Source organism: Phyllobates terribilis, unplaced genomic scaffold, assembly GCF_046119375.1.
Source record: "Phyllobates terribilis strain yellow unplaced genomic scaffold, ASM4611937v1 Scaffold_13__5_contigs__length_258822181, whole genome shotgun sequence".
NCBI classification, from domain to species: domain Eukaryota; kingdom Metazoa; phylum Chordata; class Amphibia; order Anura; family Dendrobatidae; genus Phyllobates; species Phyllobates terribilis.
The window spans coordinates 168,084,591-168,105,699 of record NW_027362773.1 but is presented as its reverse complement, the minus strand read 5'-3'; the positions used below and the strand labels follow the sequence as shown (position 1 = coordinate 168,105,699).

The 21,109-nt window shown below is 52.1% G+C and overlaps 1 protein-coding gene across 2 annotated transcripts in view; it reads left to right on the top strand.

Annotated features, from left to right (window-relative positions):
- Positions 1-21,109, top strand: part of LOC141174222 (uncharacterized) — a 144,366-nt gene that overhangs the window by 3,273 nt on the left and 119,984 nt on the right. For both annotated transcript variants that reach the window (XR_012252820.1, XM_073659038.1), the window contains exon 2: positions 14,221-14,559. Coding sequence is in view for 1 of the 2 variants with exons in the window: in XM_073659038.1 (XP_073515139.1) it covers positions 14,221-14,559 (339 nt within the window). In the remaining variant the exon portion in view is untranslated. The remainder of the gene's footprint in view (positions 1-14,220; positions 14,560-21,109) is intronic.

Below are 21,109 nucleotides of genomic sequence, written 5' to 3'. Positions count from 1 at the left end.
ACGGCACACCGGGAGAAATAGTAGCAGCTGGGGACAGAGTACCGAGGGACAGCCGCCACCATGAGGTTGCGGAAAGATTCCGTCTCCAAGAGCCTAAAAGACAACATTTCAAGTGAAAGCATTCTAGAAATGTGGCAGTTTAGTGCTGTGGCCTGTGGGTGGTTGGCCGCGTATTTGCGCTTACGTTCGAAGGACTGGGGTAGGGACAAGTGAAGGCTATGCTGGGACAAGGATGTGGACGTGGTTACTGATGGTCGTGGTTGCGAGTGTGCAACGACAGGTGCAGGACGGGAGGCATCTTCGCCTGCGCCATGGACAGAGGCTTGGCGTGCACGCACAACAGCGGTACAGGCAGTGGTGTCACCCGCAGACAATGTTTCTGGACCCTGGCACTTGGCCCAACTAGTCGGGTGCTTTTCTGTCATGTGCCTGAGCATGCTGCTGGTGGTCAGGCTGATAGTTTTGCTTCCAATGATGGCCTGGCAGATTGTGCAAATGGCATTTTTGGGGCTATCTGGGCCGTCTTTAAAAAAAGAGACAGACTCTGGAAGACCTAACAGTTCGACTGGCAAATTTCCTCATGTTGATGTTCCGCTTGTGTCTGTGGCCACCCCACTGCTTGTTCCTGCCTGTTGTGGTGCTCTGCCTCCCTCCCCCTCTGTGCTGCTGTCCTCACTATGCATATCACCTTGCCAGGTTGGGTCAGTGACTTCATCGTTCACCACCTCGTCTTCCACTTCCGTACCCTGGTCCTCCTCCTGACTTGCTGGCAATTGTGTCTCATCATCATCCACCTCTTGCGACAGTAATTGCACTTTCCCACAGTCGCCTTCGTGTGACGGTGGCTGCTCAAACATTTGGGCATCGCTACATGCGATCTCCTCTTGCCATGCTTGAAGTGGACCGGGCGAGAGGTCCGAATCTATAAATGGAAAAGTGAACAGCTCTTCAGAGTGTCCAAGTGTGGGATCAGTGGTCTCTGGGCACTGGACATGGTGGGAGGAAGGAGGATCAGGGTGAGGAATATGCGGTCCAGACTCACGGCTACTGAGACTTGACCGTGTGGAAGACAGGGTGGTGGTGGTGGATAAGTGACTGGAATCATTATCTGCTATACAACCAATAACCTTTTCACATTGCTCTGGCTTCAAGAGTGGTGTTCCGCGGTCCCCTAGTAATTAAGACAGGAAGGTAGTTCAACATGATGTGGGTGATTGTGCTCCCTCAGCAGGATCAATTTCACCTTGCCCTCGGCCTCTGCGTTCACCATCACCATCACGTCCACTTTGCCGTCCCTTGCCACACGCCTTGCCCATTTTAAATCGAGTGTAATATCTGACACGCTCCAAAAAATGTCACGATTATTACCGTAGTAATATTGGGTAACGTCTGATGACCACGGTTTTAGGCAGTGGTCTTATAGATGCGGAATTGGTCAGCGACCAAGTGTGAATAAGATGAACAACACACAACTGGCTGACTTTAAATGGAGGGTAATATTTGTCACGCTCCACAAAATGTCTGTATTACTACGGCAGTAGTACGGGATCACGTCTGATGACCACGGTTTTAGGCAGTGACCTTATAGATATAAATAATAAAGATTAAGAACAAAAAGAAAATGAGTCCTGATATGTAGGGCTATGGATATCTGTAACAGCCGCAGCAGCAGACAGTACGTGCATGGACCCTATTCTGCTCTATACAGTGTCCACAAACTCTGCCTGCCTAACTCCTGCTATCACCAGGAATATGTGCAGCTGGATTAGTCCTTAGAAGGACTGTTAGCTCAGATGGATATGTATCCTGGTATGGAATACCTATGCCGAACTTTTACACCACCAATTCTGTCCCTGACACAGCAGCAGCTCTCCCTACACTGTCTGATCCGGAGTGACTGACGAGCATGGTGGCGCCAGGTCTGATATACACCTGATGATGCTGTGCGGCCAGCCAATCACTGTAATGCCCACAACCAATATGGCTACGGCATTACAGTGAGTGGCAGGCAATCCCTGCATGTTCATTGGCTCTCTAAAGAGCGCCAAACATGTGGGGAGGAGACCCGAGCTCCCGCCGAGCAACCCGGAAATACTGGGCGAGCACTGAGCAGTAGCGAGCATGCTCGCTCATCACTGGTGACCGCAGGTTATTATCAGTGCCGGGTTATTACCGCTGATATCACTGGTGACCACGTTGCTTGCCGGCGGTGGGGGGGTCGTTGCTCGGTTGTAGGTCTTAGTTCGCGGCATTGCTCTGATATATGGACCGTTGGTGTTGGCGGCTCTTCTTCTTCGCGGTGCAGGTCACTACCTCAGTGTCGCCCCCTGCAGGGAGATGATGGGAATAACATGAGCTCAACGCTTAGAACTTTCATTATTACAATGAATTTCTTTTCTTAATCATCATCAGATAAAGGATTTATAGCTGAACAGCCGGATTCACGACTTATCCAATAAAAGGGGCGCAGTGCAGGGTTGGTATGACACAATGTGGGCCATAACCGGGGGTAACGCGGGGTATGTATGACATTATGTCACAGCTCACCTCCTCCTCCTCCTGTACATTGACTGATAACAACTTCATATACAGCTGATTACACAGGATCCACCATTCACAGTAGATGTCACAGCTCACCTCCTCCTCCTCTATAATGGCTGATAACACCTTTATATACAGCCGATTACAGAGGATCCACCAATCACAATAGATGTCACAGCTCACCTCCTCCTCCTGTATAATGACTGATAACACCTTGCAAGGCAGCGCTAGTCATCATACTGGGGGATACTCGCTGCACCGGGTCAATTAAAGCACACCAGCCACGTTTTCCAGTATTTCACAATCCAGCAGTTTATTGCACTTCATAACTGCTGATCACACCGTCCATCTTAGTGGCTCCCCGGCATATTACACACATAACATTCAGGAGCCTTTCCAGCGACAGACACGTCCACTTGGCTCCACTTACAGCCCTCAGCTAGGCAACAACATAAATGTCCATATAACGCAGTGTTTTTACCTTTGCCGGGTTTTAGCTGCTTCAGGTTTATTCTGCCACCACTGTGGCTTTATGGCTTCCCAGATGGGGGTCTCCAGCCCTCGTACCATCCAAGGCTACTGGTATGCTTACACCGCCAACATCCAGCCTCTGCCTTTCAGGCTCTTGCCTTCCAAGTCTCTGGCCCTCCAAGGCTACTGGGATCGCTTACACCACTAAGGATCCAGCCTCCGCCTTTCAGGCTTCACCAGGCTTTAATAGGCCTCACTAGGCCTCACAGTCTAGCGGTGTCCCACACAGGAACAGGCCTCACGCCTTACACGCACCATGTTAAGACTACCAGGGTTTATATATCCTGTAGTACACACCCACAGGACCTGTGCTGATGTCACAGTCATGTGATCAGACATTCTGTGCATACAGGACCTGTGCTATGTCACAGTCATGTGACCAGTCACCTGAGGGGGAGGTACATGGTCAGCCCAAAACACATCCTGGACCATTAGAGTAATGCCAAGCAAGCCGCTGCATTACATATCCCCCCCTCTGTTCAAACTTGTGGGGTTGAACACATAGTATACACAAGTACCTCATAACCCACAGTTCACACCGAGACCATGTACTTGACAATTGCGCTGTTCAGCGCCTGGAACATTAGTCAACGACATTAGCCCATTCCTTAGGGACCTACCATCTGTCATTGTCACTGACTTTGTCAAGTCACATTTCCGGGTCGTAACTTTGTCAGCCCTCCCCCCGCTCCCAGCGGTCAGTTGTAACCTTGTAAGGTCTCCCCCGCTCCCAGCGGTCAGTCATAATCTTGTCAGACCTCCCCCGCTCCCAGCGGTCAGTCATACAGCAGTGTGACTCACATGCCCTGGTATCTAAGGTCCGGTCCGACTCCGTACTGTCCCATCCTCTATTGGGTCGTTTGTATGGGCTACTGACCCCTGAGTTTCTGGAGGTCTCACTACCTCTAAACCCAAGCCCACTACTCTCAGGACATCTTGAATGGTCATTAACTTCAGCTGTAGCTGTTCTGTTATTTAGGGGGCCCTTTCTTTGTCTGGTCTCACAATTTCTAGACGGCTGCCATCTTCTGCTGCTCAGACGATGCTGTCTTTCCACTCGCAGTCTAGCGAGATTCAACTGTTCTACCTCTCGCAGGTCGGTCACTCGGTACTCCATCAGCATGCGTATATATGCAAGACCTTCTTCCGTTCCTACAGCGGAGAATGACACTATGCCGTCTTCATCTGGCATCCAGTCCTGACGATCACGTGGACTGCTTACTCTCATCACACCAGACTTCTTGACCATCATCTGCATGGCTCGGCCATTTCTTCCAATGAGCTTTCTTACCAGTGCCTGAGGCACCCGGATGACCTCTTCACGCAGACTGTGAGCTTTTCTCATAAGCTCCAGTTGTCTAACGGCTTGTTCCATCTTCAACCGGAGAAACCGCTTCGTGCGAATACATCGCCAGTGCATGTCACTTAGGATCGCCACCCTCTTCACTGTGACTTCAGTCGTGGAAAGGACCAGCAGCTGTTTAGCTTCTGAGGTCAAGTACACCTTACAGGCTCCCACGGCCTTCTTAAACTCCTCATGCACGGACTCACTGGTGCATTCTTCTCTCAAATCCTCGGGTACATCTATGAGGCATTTGTACCGAGACGCCTCTGTCTCACCAGTGGGTTCAAAACAGTCATCCGGCTCAGGATTCAGGGACAACTGACTTTCAGCTTCTTCCCCCTTTACGCTTCCCCTGAGCTGACTCACCGCTACAACTTCAAGAATTTTCGTCTTGACCTCTTCCATCTCATATTTATCCTCTGTTAACACTCTCTTAGCTCTCCTCAGGTCCACCTTCTCATGGTATAAGGGAGTAAGTGCAACTTTTTTCCCCTTTTCCTTCTCCAAGGAGGCCTCGTTCACTGAGTGATACTTTGCTAGGCGACCTTTGAGCTCGAAAACTTCTTCCTCTAGCTCAGCTACTCGCCTCTCAGCAGCCCGTCTCTGAAGCTCTTCCTGCTTCAACTGCTCCTTTAAGGCTATGTGCCCACGTTGCAGAAATGAAGCAGAAATTTTCTGCTTCATTTCTGCATGTCCTCTCCCGGAAAACCGCATGCGGAATTCCGCACGCGTTTATCGTGCGTTTTCCACATGCGGAATTGCCTTGCGTTTTTTATTGCATTGCAAAAGGCAATTCCGCTGGCGGAAACGCAAAATTAATGGACAAGCTGCGGATTTTTCCGCGCATCAAAAACGCTGCGGAAAAATCCACCGCATGGGCATAGAACTTGCGGAATCCCCTTGGGGACCATGGGGGGGCGGATTACCTAGCGTTTCACAAGCGTTTACGCTGCGGAAATTCCGCATCAAATACGCTTGAAAAACGCTACATGGGCACACAGCCTAAGAGTAGAGTTCTCTCAGACCTCTTTGTCTCCAATGCGCCCACTCGGCTCTCAACAGCCTGTCTCTCACGCTTCTCTTGCATCATATGGGCTTGTAGCGTCTCCTTGAGCTCCTTGATCTCGGCTCCTACATCAACCGAATCATCCGAGCTCGCATTATTCGAGTAGGTATTTGTTTCATACCTCCCATCTCCAGTGGCCAACTCCTGGCCCTAGTCTGTGGCTTCTCCGATGGACTCCTCCTTCTGTTTCCGCTCAGCTTCCATCTTGCTGATTCTTTCCTTAAGGCACGTCTCTGCCCTCTGGAGATTATCACAGAACATCTGCAGCTCCTTCACCTGAGCTTCCAGACCTAGGGTCTTTCTGCGGAGATCACCATTTTCATCACGGGTGTCCTGCAGAGTGGTCTCAATAACTTGGCGCTCTTGCTCAGCATCCACCTTATCCTCCTCTAGTTTTTCCTTAACCTTGAGGAGATCCTCATAGTCTCTCTTGATTTGTTGCAGTTCCCTATTGAACTTTTCATGCCTCATGGTCGTGACCAGACACTTCATCTTTTATTGCCTCTTTCAGGGTGGATAGCTCCCAGTCTCGCTTGTACAGAGAGTCCTCCAGCCGCTCCTTCTCCTGCATTAGAGGCTTTACTTGGTCCTGGAATTTCTGCAGTTCCCTCATGAGTTCACCATGCACCTTCTTGGAGTCACACAGCTCCCGGTTTAACTGTTCGCGCAGTCGTTCTAGGTTTTGTTCACACCCAGAAACTTCATCCTGCAGCGCCTCTTTGAGGGCAGACAGCTCTAACTGTTCCAGAGAGAAGCGACCTTTCACCTCGCACAACTCATCTTCACACACCGCTTTGTCAATCTCGAATTGGAAAACCTCCTCCTTGGTTTTGCGGCGGTCCTCCTCTATTTCGTAGAACGCTTCCTTCCATTGGTTAACCTCCTCGTCGCTTCCCTCCAGGTCTCGCTGCCAGTTCCTCACAACCTGGTATATTTTCTGCCGTTCAGACTCCAGGCTCCTCTGGTCTGAGGACACGTTCTCCAGGTTTTCCCATAGTTGCTGCCCATCACTCTGACACTGCTGCCTGATAGGCTCCAGCTCTTGGGCATGACTGGCCGCCTCCTCTTTCAGGGCTGTCAGATCCTGATCCTTCTGTCTCAGTACTGTACCGGAGGTTGCTACTGGCAAAGTCACCTCCTCTTCTGCCTCTAATGGAGGATCCACACTTGAAACAAAGGCACATAACATTGCATTTTCTTTATTTCCACTTGCAGCAAAGACTACAGGAGCAACCTTTTTGTGGCCCTTGCGCCGTCAACGATGAGAGGGGGACTCCCTCCCCTCGTCTAGCCCCTCCTGACTGAACTTTCTTTCTACTTTTGTAGGGTCACCGTCAGTTGTGGGGTCTGCGTCACTCCCCATGGTGTCGTGGACCAGCAAGTCACCTCCCACCTTGACGTCACCCCCTTCTACTGGAGCTACTCCATTATCAACGGTCACATTGTCATTTTTAGGCGATACCAACCCACCACCAGTAAATTTTTTTGATTTTCTACACTGCACGCTGTTTTGAACAACTGCCCGTTTTTAAGACTCCGCTCCCTTTTTAACAACCACACCGGTAGGGGAATTTTTACAAGAAAAATCAACAATAGTCTTAGGACTCAGTTCACAACAGCTCTTACCACCTCCCCGGGCACTCTGGGACAATACTGGCGCCCCCGGAGAGTTCACAGAATGGTCCACTGCCGCCATTCTATACGGTGCCCACCGCTCCTGCCTTTCCTGCACCATGTCCAGTAGAAGTTTCCCAAATACCTGCTGCGGTTTTAACTGGCACTTTAATTGCTCAATAGCTTCATTTTCTTTTGCTGCTCCGTTCACAGCCATCGCGGTACACTATTCACACACACCGCTCTCCCCAGAAAATTTTCGTGGCCCCACCAAGCCACAGCAAACCAGGTTTGAGTGCGACGACAATTTTCGTAACCCCGCCGAGTTACCGCAAGATGCTTTAATCCACGCTCGTCGTTCAATGCTGTTACCTCTAGCAACAAGGCTGCCGTTGCCCCTAGCAACTGGGCTGCAGCTGCCCCTACCAACCGGGCTGCAGTTGCCCGCATTCTCGAAGCACATGTAAGGCAGCGCTAGTCATCATACTGGGGGATACTCGCTGCACCGGGTCAATTAAAGCACACCAGCCACGTTTTCCAGTATTTCACAATCCAGCAGTTTATTGCACTTCATAACTGCTGATCACACCGTCCATCTTAGTGGCTCCCCGGCATATTACACACATAACATTCAGGAGCCTTTCCAGCGACAGACACGTCCACTTGGCTCCACTTACAGCCCTCAGCTAGGCAACAACATAAATGTCCATATAACGCAGTGTTTTTTACCTTTGGCGGGTTTTAGCTGCTTCAGGTTTATTCTGCCACCACTGTGGCTTTATGGCTTCCCAGATGGGGGTCTCCAGCCCTCGTACCATCCAAGGCTACTGGTATGCTTACACCGCCAACATCCAGCCTCTGCCTTTCAGGCTCTTGCCTTCCAAGTCTCTGGCCCTCCAAGGCTACTGGGATCGCTTACACCACTAAGGATCCAGCCTCCGCCTTTCAGGCTTCACCAGGCTTTAATAGGCCTCACTAGGCCTCACAGTCTAGCGGTGTCCCACACAGGAACAGGCCTCACGCCTTACACGCACCATGTTAAGACTACCAGGGTTTATATATCCTGTAGTACACACCCACAGGACCTGTGCTGATGTCACAGTCATGTGATCAGACATTCTGTGCATACAGGACCTGTGCTATGTCACAGTCATGTGACCAGTCACCTGAGGGGGAGGTACATGGTCAGCCCAAAACACATCCTGGACCATTAGAGTAATGCCAAGCAAGCCGCTGCATTACATATCCCCCCCTCTGTTCAAACTTGTGGGGTTGAACACATAGTATACACAAGTACCTCATAACCCACAGTTCACACCGAGACCATGTACTTGACAATTGCGCTGTTCAGCGCCTGGAACATTAGTCAACGACATTAGCCCATTCCTTAGGGACCTACCATCTGTCATTGTCACTGACTTTGTCAAGTCACATTTCCGGGTCGTAACTTTGTCAGCCCTCCCCCCGCTCCCAGCGGTCAGTTGTAACCTTGTAAGGTCTCCCCCGCTCCCAGCGGTCAGTCATAATCTTGTCAGACCTCCCCCGCTCCCAGCGGTCAGTCATACAGCAGTGTGACTCACATGCCCTGGTATCTAAGGTCCGGTCCGACTCCGTACTGTCCCATCCTCTATTGGGTCGTTTGTATGGGCTACTGACCCCTGAGTTTCTGGAGGTCTCACTACCTCTAAACCCAAGCCCACTACTCTCAGGACATCTTGAATGGTCATTAACTTCAGCTGTAGCTGTTCTGTTATTTAGGGGGCCCTTTCTTTGTCTGGTCTCACAATTTCTAGACGGCTGCCATCTTCTGCTGCTCAGACGATGCTGTCTTTCCACTCGCAGTCTAGCGAGATTCAACTGTTCTACCTCTCGCAGGTCGGTCACTCGGTACTCCATCAGCATGCGTATATATGCAAGACCTTCTTCCGTTCCTACAGCGGAGAATGACACTATGCCGTCTTCATCTGGCATCCAGTCCTGACGATCACGTGGACTGCTTACTCTCATCACACCAGACTTCTTGACCATCATCTGCATGGCTCGGCCATTTCTTCCAATGAGCTTTCTTACCAGTGCCTGAGGCACCCGGATGACCTCTTCACGCAGACTGTGAGCTTTTCTCATAAGCTCCAGTTGTCTAACGGCTTGTTCCATCTTCAACCGGAGAAACCGCTTCGTGCGAATACATCGCCAGTGCATGTCACTTAGGATCGCCACCCTCTTCACTGTGACTTCAGTCGTGGAAAGGACCAGCAGCTGTTTAGCTTCTGAGGTCAAGTACACCTTACAGGCTCCCACGGCCTTCTTAAACTCCTCATGCACGGACTCACTGGTGCATTCTTCTCTCAAATCCTCGGGTACATCTATGAGGCATTTGTACCGAGACGCCTCTGTCTCACCAGTGGGTTCAAAACAGTCATCCGGCTCAGGATTCAGGGACAACTGACTTTCAGCTTCTTCCCCCTTTACGCTTCCCCTGAGCTGACTCACCGCTACAACTTCAAGAATTTTCGTCTTGACCTCTTCCATCTCATATTTATCCTCTGTTAACACTCTCTTAGCTCTCCTCAGGTCCACCTTCTCATGGTATAAGGGAGTAAGTGCAACTTTTTTCCCCTTTTCCTTCTCCAAGGAGGCCTCGTTCACTGAGTGATACTTTGCTAGGCGACCTTTGAGCTCGAAAACTTCTTCCTCTAGCTCAGCTACTCGCCTCTCAGCAGCCCGTCTCTGAAGCTCTTCCTGCTTCAACTGCTCCTTTAAGGCTATGTGCCCACGTTGCAGAAATGAAGCAGAAATTTTCTGCTTCATTTCTGCATGTCCTCTCCCGGAAAACCGCATGCGGAATTCCGCACGCGTTTATCGTGCGTTTTCCACATGCGGAATTGCCTTGCGTTTTTTATTGCATTGCAAAAGGCAATTCCGCTGGCGGAAACGCAAAATTAATGGACAAGCTGCGGATTTTTCCGCGCATCAAAAACGCTGCGGAAAAATCCACCGCATGGGCATAGAACTTGCGGAATCCCCTTGGGGACCATGGGGGGGCGGATTACCTAGCGTTTCACAAGCGTTTACGCTGCGGAAATTCCGCATCAAATACGCTTGAAAAACGCTACATGGGCACACAGCCTAAGAGTAGAGTTCTCTCAGACCTCTTTGTCTCCAATGCGCCCACTCGGCTCTCAACAGCCTGTCTCTCACGCTTCTCTTGCATCATATGGGCTTGTAGCGTCTCCTTGAGCTCCTTGATCTCGGCTCCTACATCAACCGAATCATCCGAGCTCGCATTATTCGAGTAGGTATTTGTTTCATACCTCCCATCTCCAGTGGCCAACTCCTGGCCCTAGTCTGTGGCTTCTCCGATGGACTCCTCCTTCTGTTTCCGCTCAGCTTCCATCTTGCTGATTCTTTCCTTAAGGCACGTCTCTGCCCTCTGGAGATTATCACAGAACATCTGCAGCTCCTTCACCTGAGCTTCCAGACCTAGGGTCTTTCTGCGGAGATCACCATTTTCATCACGGGTGTCCTGCAGAGTGGTCTCAATAACTTGGCGCTCTTGCTCAGCATCCACCTTATCCTCCTCTAGTTTTTCCTTAACCTTGAGGAGATCCTCATAGTCTCTCTTGATTTGTTGCAGTTCCCTATTGAACTTTTCATGCCTCATGGTCGTGACCAGACACTTCATCTTTTATTGCCTCTTTCAGGGTGGATAGCTCCCAGTCTCGCTTGTACAGAGAGTCCTCCAGCCGCTCCTTCTCCTGCATTAGAGGCTTTACTTGGTCCTGGAATTTCTGCAGTTCCCTCATGAGTTCACCATGCACCTTCTTGGAGTCACACAGCTCCCGGTTTAACTGTTCGCGCAGTCGTTCTAGGTTTTGTTCACACCCAGAAACTTCATCCTGCAGCGCCTCTTTGAGGGCAGACAGCTCTAACTGTTCCAGAGAGAAGCGACCTTTCACCTCGCACAACTCATCTTCACACACCGCTTTGTCAATCTCGAATTGGAAAACCTCCTCCTTGGTTTTGCGGCGGTCCTCCTCTATTTCGTAGAACGCTTCCTTCCATTGGTTAACCTCCTCGTCGCTTCCCTCCAGGTCTCGCTGCCAGTTCCTCACAACCTGGTATATTTTCTGCCGTTCAGACTCCAGGCTCCTCTGGTCTGAGGACACGTTCTCCAGGTTTTCCCATAGTTGCTGCCCATCACTCTGACACTGCTGCCTGATAGGCTCCAGCTCTTGGGCATGACTGGCCGCCTCCTCTTTCAGGGCTGTCAGATCCTGATCCTTCTGTCTCAGTACTGTACCGGAGGTTGCTACTGGCAAAGTCACCTCCTCTTCTGCCTCTAATGGAGGATCCACACTTGAAACAAAGGCACATAACATTGCATTTTCTTTATTTCCACTTGCAGCAAAGACTACAGGAGCAACCTTTTTGTGGCCCTTGCGCCGTCAACGATGAGAGGGGGACTCCCTCCCCTCGTCTAGCCCCTCCTGACTGAACTTTCTTTCTACTTTTGTAGGGTCACCGTCAGTTGTGGGGTCTGCGTCACTCCCCATGGTGTCGTGGACCAGCAAGTCACCTCCCACCTTGACGTCACCCCCTTCTACTGGAGCTACTCCATTATCAACGGTCACATTGTCATTTTTAGGCGATACCAACCCACCACCAGTAAATTTTTTTGATTTTCTACACTGCACGCTGTTTTGAACAACTGCCCGTTTTTAAGACTCCGCTCCCTTTTTAACAACCACACCGGTAGGGGAATTTTTACAAGAAAAATCAACAATAGTCTTAGGACTCAGTTCACAACAGCTCTTACCACCTCCCCGGGCACTCTGGGACAATACTGGCGCCCCCGGAGAGTTCACAGAATGGTCCACTGCCGCCATTCTATACGGTGCCCACCGCTCCTGCCTTTCCTGCACCATGTCCAGTAGAAGTTTCCCAAATACCTGCTGCGGTTTTAACTGGCACTTTAATTGCTCAATAGCTTCATTTTCTTTTGCTGCTCCGTTCACAGCCATCGCGGTACACTATTCACACACACCGCTCTCCCCAGAAAATTTTCGTGGCCCCACCAAGCCACAGCAAACCAGGTTTGAGTGCGACGACAATTTTCGTAACCCCGCCGAGTTACCGCAAGATGCTTTAATCCACGCTCGTCGTTCAATGCTGTTACCTCTAGCAACAAGGCTGCCGTTGCCCCTAGCAACTGGGCTGCAGCTGCCCCTACCAACCGGGCTGCAGTTGCCCGCATTCTCGAAGCACATGTAAGGCAGCGCTAGTCATCATACTGGGGGATACTCGCTGCACCGGGTCAATTAAAGCACACCAGCCACGTTTTCCAGTATTTCACAATCCAGCAGTTTATTGCACTTCATAACTGCTGATCACACCGTCCATCTTAGTGGCTCCCCGGCATATTACACACATAACATTCAGGAGCCTTTCCAGCGACAGACACGTCCACTTGGCTCCACTTACAGCCCTCAGCTAGGCAACAACATAAATGTCCATATAACGCAGTGTTTTTTACCTTTGGCGGGTTTTAGCTGCTTCAGGTTTATTCTGCCACCACTGTGGCTTTATGGCTTCCCAGATAGGGGTCTCCAGCCCTCGTACCATCCAAGGCTACTGGTATGCTTACACAGCCAACATCCAGCCTCTGCCTTTCAGGCTCTTGCCTTCCAAGTCTCTGGCCCTCCAAGGCTACTGGGATCGCTTACACCACTAAGGATCCAGCCTCCGCCTTTCAGGCTTCACCAGGCTTTAATAGGCCTCACTAGGCCTCACAGTCTAGCGGTGTCCCACACAGGAACAGGCCTCACGCCTTACACGCACCATGTTAAGACTACCAGGGTTTATATATCCTGTAGTACACACCCACAGGACCTGTGCTGATGTCACAGTCATGTGATCAGACATTCTGTGCATACAGGACCTGTGCTATGTCACAGTCATGTGACCAGTCACCTGAGGGGGAGGTACATGGTCAGGTAAAACACATCCTGGACCATTACCGTAATGCCAAGCAAGCGGCTGCATTACAACCTCTATATATAGCTAATTACACAGGATGCACCAATCACAATAGATGTCACAGCTCACCTCCTCCTCCTGTATAATGACTGATAACACCTTTATATACAGCCGATTACAGAGGATCCACCAATCACAATAGATGTCACAACTCACCTCCTTCTCCTGTATAATGACTGATAACACCTTCATATACAGCTAATTACACAGGATCCACCAATCACAATAGATGTCACAACTCACCTCCTCCTCCTGTACAATGACTGATAACACCTCTATATACAGCTGATTACAGAGGATCCACCAATCACAATAGATGTCACAGCTCACCTCCTCCTCCTGTATAATGACTGATAACACCTCTATATACAGCTGATTACACAGGATCCACCATTCACAGTAGGTGATGTCACAGCTCACCTCCTTCTCCTGTGTAATGACTGATAACACCTTAATACACAGCTGATTACACAGGATCCACCGTTCACAATAGATGTCACAGCTCACCTCCTCCTCCTGTACAATGACTGATAACACCTCTATATACAGCTGATAACACAGGATCCACCATTCACAATAGATGTCACAGCTCACCTCCTCCTCCTGTACAATGACTGATAACACCTCTATATACAGCTGATTACACAGGATCCACCATTCACAATAGATGTCACAGCTCACCTCCTCCTCCACAATTCCCTTTTGCATTGGTTATTATGCAGGTTGCCTTTAAATGACAGTGACGTAATAATATTTCTGTGACATTGAGACATCGATACTTTGTATCAGGGTCAGTTCCAGGTCGGTGGGGGTGCGTCACCTGGCGCTCAGGTGTTGTCCCCCCACGGATCTGATATTGATGGTCTATCCTGGTCCTACGCCATCTATACATAGTCCCAGACAAACCATTTAGGGGGAACAATCTTCAGTAGGACCCCCAGAGCGGAGATGTCTCAGCTCAATATGTCCCAGTCTATAATGCAAAGCCGAGTAGTGAGCTACAAGATCCAGGAGTCGCCGGCCAGACCCGGATGGGGCAGAACGCCTGACTCCTGTCACGTAATGTGTTCTGCTGTTCCTCCTGTAGATGGTCTGATCGTCACCATGAAGACGACGCTGATCTCGGTGAGGAGAGGGCAGGACCTCGCCGTCCCCTGTGAATTCTCAGATTTCTCTCCTAATAGAATCATTAATGTCCACTGGACAAAATCAGAGAATGGAAAATCTCTGGGAGTTTATAACTTTATACCCGGAAAACCTGAGGCCTTCAGAGAAGGAAGTTACATGGAGCCGGAGAGCGCCATCCAGCGAGGCAACGCCACACTGCACATCCCGCGGGCGCGCTTCAGTGATGACGGAGAGTACACCTGTACTGTCATAGTGACCCCGGACTCCAGAGAAGGGACCAGCACCCTGCAGGTGTCAGGTGAGACGCGCGTGGGCGCGGGAGTCGGGGGAAGACGCGCGTGGGCACGGGAGTCGGGGGGAGCCACGCGTGGGCGCGGGAGTCGGGGGGAGCCACGCGTGGGCGCGGGAGTCGGGGGGAGCCACGCGTGGGCACGGGAGTCGGGGGGAGCCACGCGTGGGCACGGGAGTCGGGGGGAGCCACGCGTGGGCGCGGGAGTCGGGGGGAGCCACGCGTGGGCGCGGGAGTCGGGGGAAGCCACGCGTGGGCGCGGGAGTCGGGGGAAGCCAAGCATGGGTGCGGGAGTCGGGGGGAGCCACGCGTGGGCGTCGGGGGGAGCCGCATGTGGGCGCGGGAGTCGGGGGAAGCCACGCGTGGGCATGGGAGTCGGGGGAAGCCACGTGTGGGTGCCAGGGGAGCCACGTGTGGGCACAGGTGTTGGGGGAGCCACGTGTGGGCACAGGTGTTGGGGGACCAATGTGTGGGTGCAGGGCTCAGGTGAGCCACATGTGGGTGCAGGTGTAGGTGTCAGGGGAGCCATGTGTGGGTGCAGGGCTCAGGGGAGCCACACGTGGGCGCTGGTGTCGGGGGAGTCATGTGGGGGTGTCAAGAAATGCTTCTCCTAACGCCCGTCCACCCCAAACTGCGAGACCAAAAACATGTAGGTTCTGCACTAGCGTCCAAAAAGGAGTTAGAGCACAATCCAACCCGGGATTTTGTCAGTAAATCTACTGGTAAAGGTGCTATTGACATGAGATTCTTCCCAGATCTCGCTAACAACCCGTCCGATCCACACAGGGAGGAAATCCCCATAGATCCATAAATGATGAGTAATAATGAGAGATGACACCGGGAGAGGTACTGATCACGTTACTGACATGTAATTGATACTTTGTATAAAAGCCTTTGCTGGTGATGAAGCTCCACGATTCCTCCTGTATGGAGAAACTAGTCGCAGGCATTGCTCAGCTGTGATTTTGGCCCTTTCTTCCACATAAACACTCGTCACATCCTGAAGCTTCTGTGGCTCCTTCTATGATCTCTGACCTTTTGTTCCTTACATATATTTTCTCTTGGATTCAGGTCCGGTGATCGGCTCGGCCGTTCTAGCAGATTTATTTTCTGACACCAGTTGATGCTTTCCTCGGCCGTGTGTTTGGGATCACTGTCCTGCTGAAATGTCCTCCCTCGCTTCATCTTCCTCATCCTGTTAGATGCCAGTAGATTTTTATCCAGAATGTCTCGGTACATTTGTCCATTCATCCTTCCGTCAATCACATGACGTCTGCCAGTGCCGCATGCTGAAAACCAGCCCCGCACCATGATGTTCCCACCTCCACACTTCACTGTTGGTATGGTGTTTTTGGGGTGATGTGCAGTTGCCTTTTGGTCTCCAAACATGGTGTGTATTACGGCATCCAAATAGTTCAATGTTGGTCTCACCTGAGCAGACTATATTCTCCCAATATTTCACAGGCTTGTCTGAATGTTGTGGAGCAAACTGTAAACGTGCTTGAACATACTTTTTGTTCAGCAATGGAGTATTGTGTGGTGAGCGTGCATACAGGCCATGGAGGTTGTGTGGTGAGCGTGCATACAGGCCATGGAGGTTGCGGGGTGAGCGTGCATACAGGTCATGGAGGTTGTGTGGTGAGCGTGCATACAGGCCATGGAGGTTGTGTGGTGAGCGTGCATACAGGCCATGGAGGTTGCGGGGTGAGCGTGCATACAGGTCATGGAGGTTGTGTGGTGAGCGTGCATACAGGCCATGGAGGTTGTGTGGTGAGCGTGCATACAGGCCATGGAGGTTGCGGGGTGAGCGTGCATACAGGCCATGGAGGTTGAATGGTGAGCGTACATACAGGCCATGGAGGTTGCGGGGTGAGCGTGCATACAGGTCATGGAGGTTGCGGGGTGAGCGTGCATACAGGTCATGGAGGTTGTGTGGTGAGCGTGCATACAGGTCATGGAGGTTGTGTGGTGAGCGTGCATACAGGTCATGGAGGTTGCGGGGTGAGCGTGCATACAGGTCATGGAGGTTGTGTGGTGAGCGTGCATACAGGTCATGGAGGTTGCGGGGTGAGCGTGCATAAAGGTCATGGAGGTTGCGGGGTGAGCGTGCATACAGGCCATGGAGGTTGCGTGGTGAGCGTGCATACAGGCCATGGAGGTTGCGTGGTGAGCGTGCATACAGGTCATGGAGGTTGCGTGGTGAGCGTGCATACAGGCCATGGAGGTTGCGTGGTGAGCGTGCATACAGGCCATGGAGGTTGAGTGGTGAGCGTACATACAGGCCATGGAGGTTGTGTGGTGAGCGTGCATACAGGTCATGGAGGTTGCGGGGTGAGCGTGCATACAGGTCATGGAGGTTGTGTGGTGAGCGTGCATACAGGTCATGGAGGTTGCGGGGTGAGCGTGCATACAGGTCATGGAGGTTGCTTGGTGAGCGTGCATACAGGCCATGGAGGTTGCGTGGTGAGCGTGCATACAGGTCATGGAGGTTGCGTGGTGAGCGTGCATATAGGCCATGGAGGTTGTGTGGTGAGCGTGCATACAAGTCATGGAGGTTGCGTTGTGAGCGTGCATACAGGCCATGGAGGTTGCGTGGTGAGCGTGCATACAGGCCATGGAGGTTGTGTGGTGAGCGTGCATACTGGCCATGGAGGTTGTGTGGTGAGCGTGCATACAGGCCATGGAGGTTGTGTGGTGAGCGTGCATACAAGTCTTGGAGGGTGCAGGGTGAGTGTGCATACAGGCCATGGAGGTTGTGTGGTGAGCGTGCATACAGTCCATGGAGGTTGTGTGGTGAGCGTGCATACAGGCCATGGAGGTTGTGTGGTGAGCGTGCATACAGGCCATGGAGGTTGTGTGGTGAGCGTGCATACAGGACATGGAGGTTGTGTGGTGAGCGTGCATACAGGTCATGGAGGTTGTGTGGTGAGCGTGTATACAGGCCATGGAGGTTGTGTGGTGAGCATGCATACAGGCCATGGAGGTTGTGTGGTGAGCGTGCATACAGGCCATGGAGGTTGTGTGGTGAGCGTGCATACAGGCCATGGAGGTTGTGTGGTGAGTGTGCATACAGGCCATGGAGGTTGTGTGGTGAGCGTGCATACAGGCCATGGAGGTTGTGTGGTGAGTGTGCATACAGGCCATGGAGGTTGTGTGGTGAGCGTGCATACAGGCCATGGAGGTTGTGTGGTGAGTGTGCATACAGGTCATGGAGGTTGTGTGGTGAGCATGCATACAGGCCATGGAGGTTGCGTGGTGAGCGTGCATACAGGCCATGGAGGTTGTGTGGTGAGCGTGCATGCAGGTCATGGAGGTTGTGTGGTGAGTGTGTATACAGGCCATGGAGGTTGTGTGGTGAGCGTGCATACAGGCCATGGAGGTTGTGTGGTGAGCGTGCATACAGGCCATGGAGGTTGTATGGTGAGTGTGCATACAGGCCATGGAGGTTGTGTGGTGAGCGTGCATACAGGCCATGGAGGTTGTGTGGTGAGTGTGCATACAGGTCATGGAGGTTGTGTGGTGAGCATGCATACAGGCCATGGAGGTTGCGTGGTGAGCGTGCATACAGGCCATGGAGGTTGTGTGGTGAGCTTGCATACAGGCCATGGAAATCTTGCGGGGAGCACCTGGTCGTGGCTGGTTTATGGTGAAATCTTGCGGGGAGCGCCTGGTTGTGGCTGGTTTATGGTGAAATCTTGCGGGGAGCTCCTGGTTGTGGCCGGTTTATGGTGAAATCTTGCGGGGAGCTCCTGGTCGTGGCCGGTTTATGGTGAAATCTTGCGGGGAGCTCCTGGTCGTGGCTGGTTTATGGTGAAATCTTGCGGGGAGCACCTGGTCGTGGCTGGTTTATGGTGAAATCTTGCGGGGAGCGCCTGGTCGTGGCTGGTTTATGGTGAAATCTTGCGGGGAGCATCTGGTCGTGGCCGGTTTATGGTGAAATCTTGCGGGAAGTGCCTGGTCGTGGCTGGTTTATGGTGAAATCTTGCGGGGAGCGCCTGGTCGTAGCTGGTTTATGGTGAAATCTTGCGGGAAGCGCCTGGTCGTGGCTGGTTTATGGTGAAATCTTGCGGGGAGCGCCTGGTCGTGGCTGGTTTATGATGAAATCTTGCGGGGAGTGCCTGGTCGTGGCTGGTTTATGGTGAAATCTTGCAGGGAGCGCCTGGTCGTGGCTGGTTTATGATGAAATCTTGCAGGGAGCGCCTGGTCGTGGCTGGTTTATGGTGAAATCTTGCGGGGAGTGCCTGGTCGTGGCTGGTTTATGGTGAAATCTTGCGGGGAGTGCCTGGTCGTGGCTGGTTTATGATGAAATCTTGCAGGGAGCGCCTGGTCGTGGCTGGTTTATGGTGAAATCTTGCAGGGAGCGCGTGGTCGTGGCTGGTTTATGGTGAAATCTTGCGGGGAGCGCCTGGTCGTGGCTGGTTTATGGTGAAATCTTGCGGGGAGCACCTGGTCGTGGCTGGTTTATGGTGAAATCTTGCGGGGAGCACCTGGTCGTGGCTGGTTTATGGTGAAATCTTGCGGGGAGCGCCTGGTCGTGGCTGGTTTATGGTGAAATCTTGCAGGGAGCGCCTGGTCGTGGCTGGTTTATGATGAAATCTTGCAGGGAGCGCCTGGTCGTGGCTGGTTTATGGTGAAATCTTGCGGGGAGCGCCTGGTCGTGGCTGGTTTATGGTGAAATCTTGCGGGGAGCGCCTGGTCGTGGCTGGTTTATGGTGAAATCTTGCGGGGAGCGCCTGGTCGTGGCTGGTTTATGGTGAAATCTTGCGGGGAGCGCCTGGTCGTGGCTGGTTTATGGTGAAATCTTGCGACGAGCGCCTGGTCGTGGCTGGTTTATGGTGAAATCTTGCGGGGAGTGCCTGGTCGTGGCTGGTTTATGGTGAAATCTTGCGGGAAGTGCCTGGTCGTGGCTGGTTTATGGTGAAATCTTGCGGGGAGCGCCTGGTCGTGGCTGGTTTATGGTGAAATCTTGCGGGAAGTGCCTGGTCGTGGCTGGTTTATGGTGAAATCTTGCGGGGAGCGCCTGGTCGTGGCTGGTTTATGGTGAAATCTTGCGGGGAGCGCCTGGTCGTGGCTGGTTTATGGTGAAATCTTGCGGCGAGCGCCTGGTCGTGGCTGGTTTATGGTGAAATCTTGCGGGGAGTGCCTGGTCGTGGCTGGTTTATGGTGAAATCTTGCGGGGAGCGCCTGGTCGTGGCTGGTTTATGGTGAAATCTTGCGGGGAGCACCTGGTTGTGGCTGGTTTATGGTGAAATCTTGCGGGGAGCACCTGGTCGTGGCTGGTTTATGATGAAATCTTGCGGGGAGCGCCTGGTCGTGGCTGGTTTATGGTGAAATCTTGCAGGGAGCGCCTGGTCGTGGCTGGTTTATGGTGAAATCTTGCGGGGAGCGCCTGGTCGTGGCTGGTTTATGGTGAAATCTTGCAGGGAGCGCCTGGTCGTGGCTGGTTTATGGTGAAATCTTGCAGGGAGCGCCTGGTCGTGGCTGGTTTATGGTGAAATCTTGCAGGGAGCGCCTGGTCGTGGCTGGTTTATGGTGAAATCTTGCGGGGAGCGCCTGGTCGTGGCTGGTTTATGGTGAAATCTTGCGGGGAGCACCTGGTTGTGGCTGGTTTATGGTGAAATCTTGCAGGGAGCGCCTGGTCGTGGCTGGTTTATGGTGAAATCTTGCGGGGAGCGCCTGGTCGTGGCTGGTTTATGGTGAAATCTTGCGGCGAGCGCCTGGTCGTGGCTGGTTTATGGTGAAATCTTGCGGGGAGCACCTGGTTGTGGCTGGTTTATGGTGAAATCTTGCGGGGAGCGCCTGGTTGTGGCTGGTTTATGGTGAAATCTGGTGGGGAGCACCTGGTCGTGACCGGTTTATGGTGAAACTGTTCTTTCCACTTCCAGTGTCACGGACAGACAAGTAGATGTCCAGGGGACGGCACAACACACGGATGCAACGGGGTGTTATAGGGGGGAGGAAGGCCCTAACGGTAGGGGACGAGGGAAGGGACACCTCCTGACACCAACCTATGTCTGTCCCAAAGCTCCCCTATCGTCCCTAGACGGGTCCTCCCACCCCGTGCGCGATCACGTGCCTAAGTTCTTGCTTGCCCAGCACTTAACCTGGCTAATGCGCAGGCCAGCGAGACACGAGTCTCACCACTAATATAGGACAACACAAGGAAGGGAAGACAAAAACATAAAATACACATCTCTCCAACAGGAAACTTCACCGCTGCACCGAACACCACAGCCTCTCCAGAGACCGGCTCCTTCAAAGAGGTCAGCATAGAATGAACTATAACCGGCGGTCAGCTGATGGATCATGTGGCTATTTAAAGGGAGGTGGGAATGGCACCAACCAACATCAGCTGACCATCCTCAGAAGGCTGCCAGCAAGAGACTAACATTAACCCTTGCTGGACCATAAGGAAAAAACTACATTTAATTTACAGCTTATGTAGAGCTGCCACGAATCTCCAAATTATTTGTGACATCTGGATTATGGTCCCATCAGTGCTTACTGAAACCTTCAAAAGTTTAGAAATTCTTCTGTAACCAATGCCATCGGGATGTTT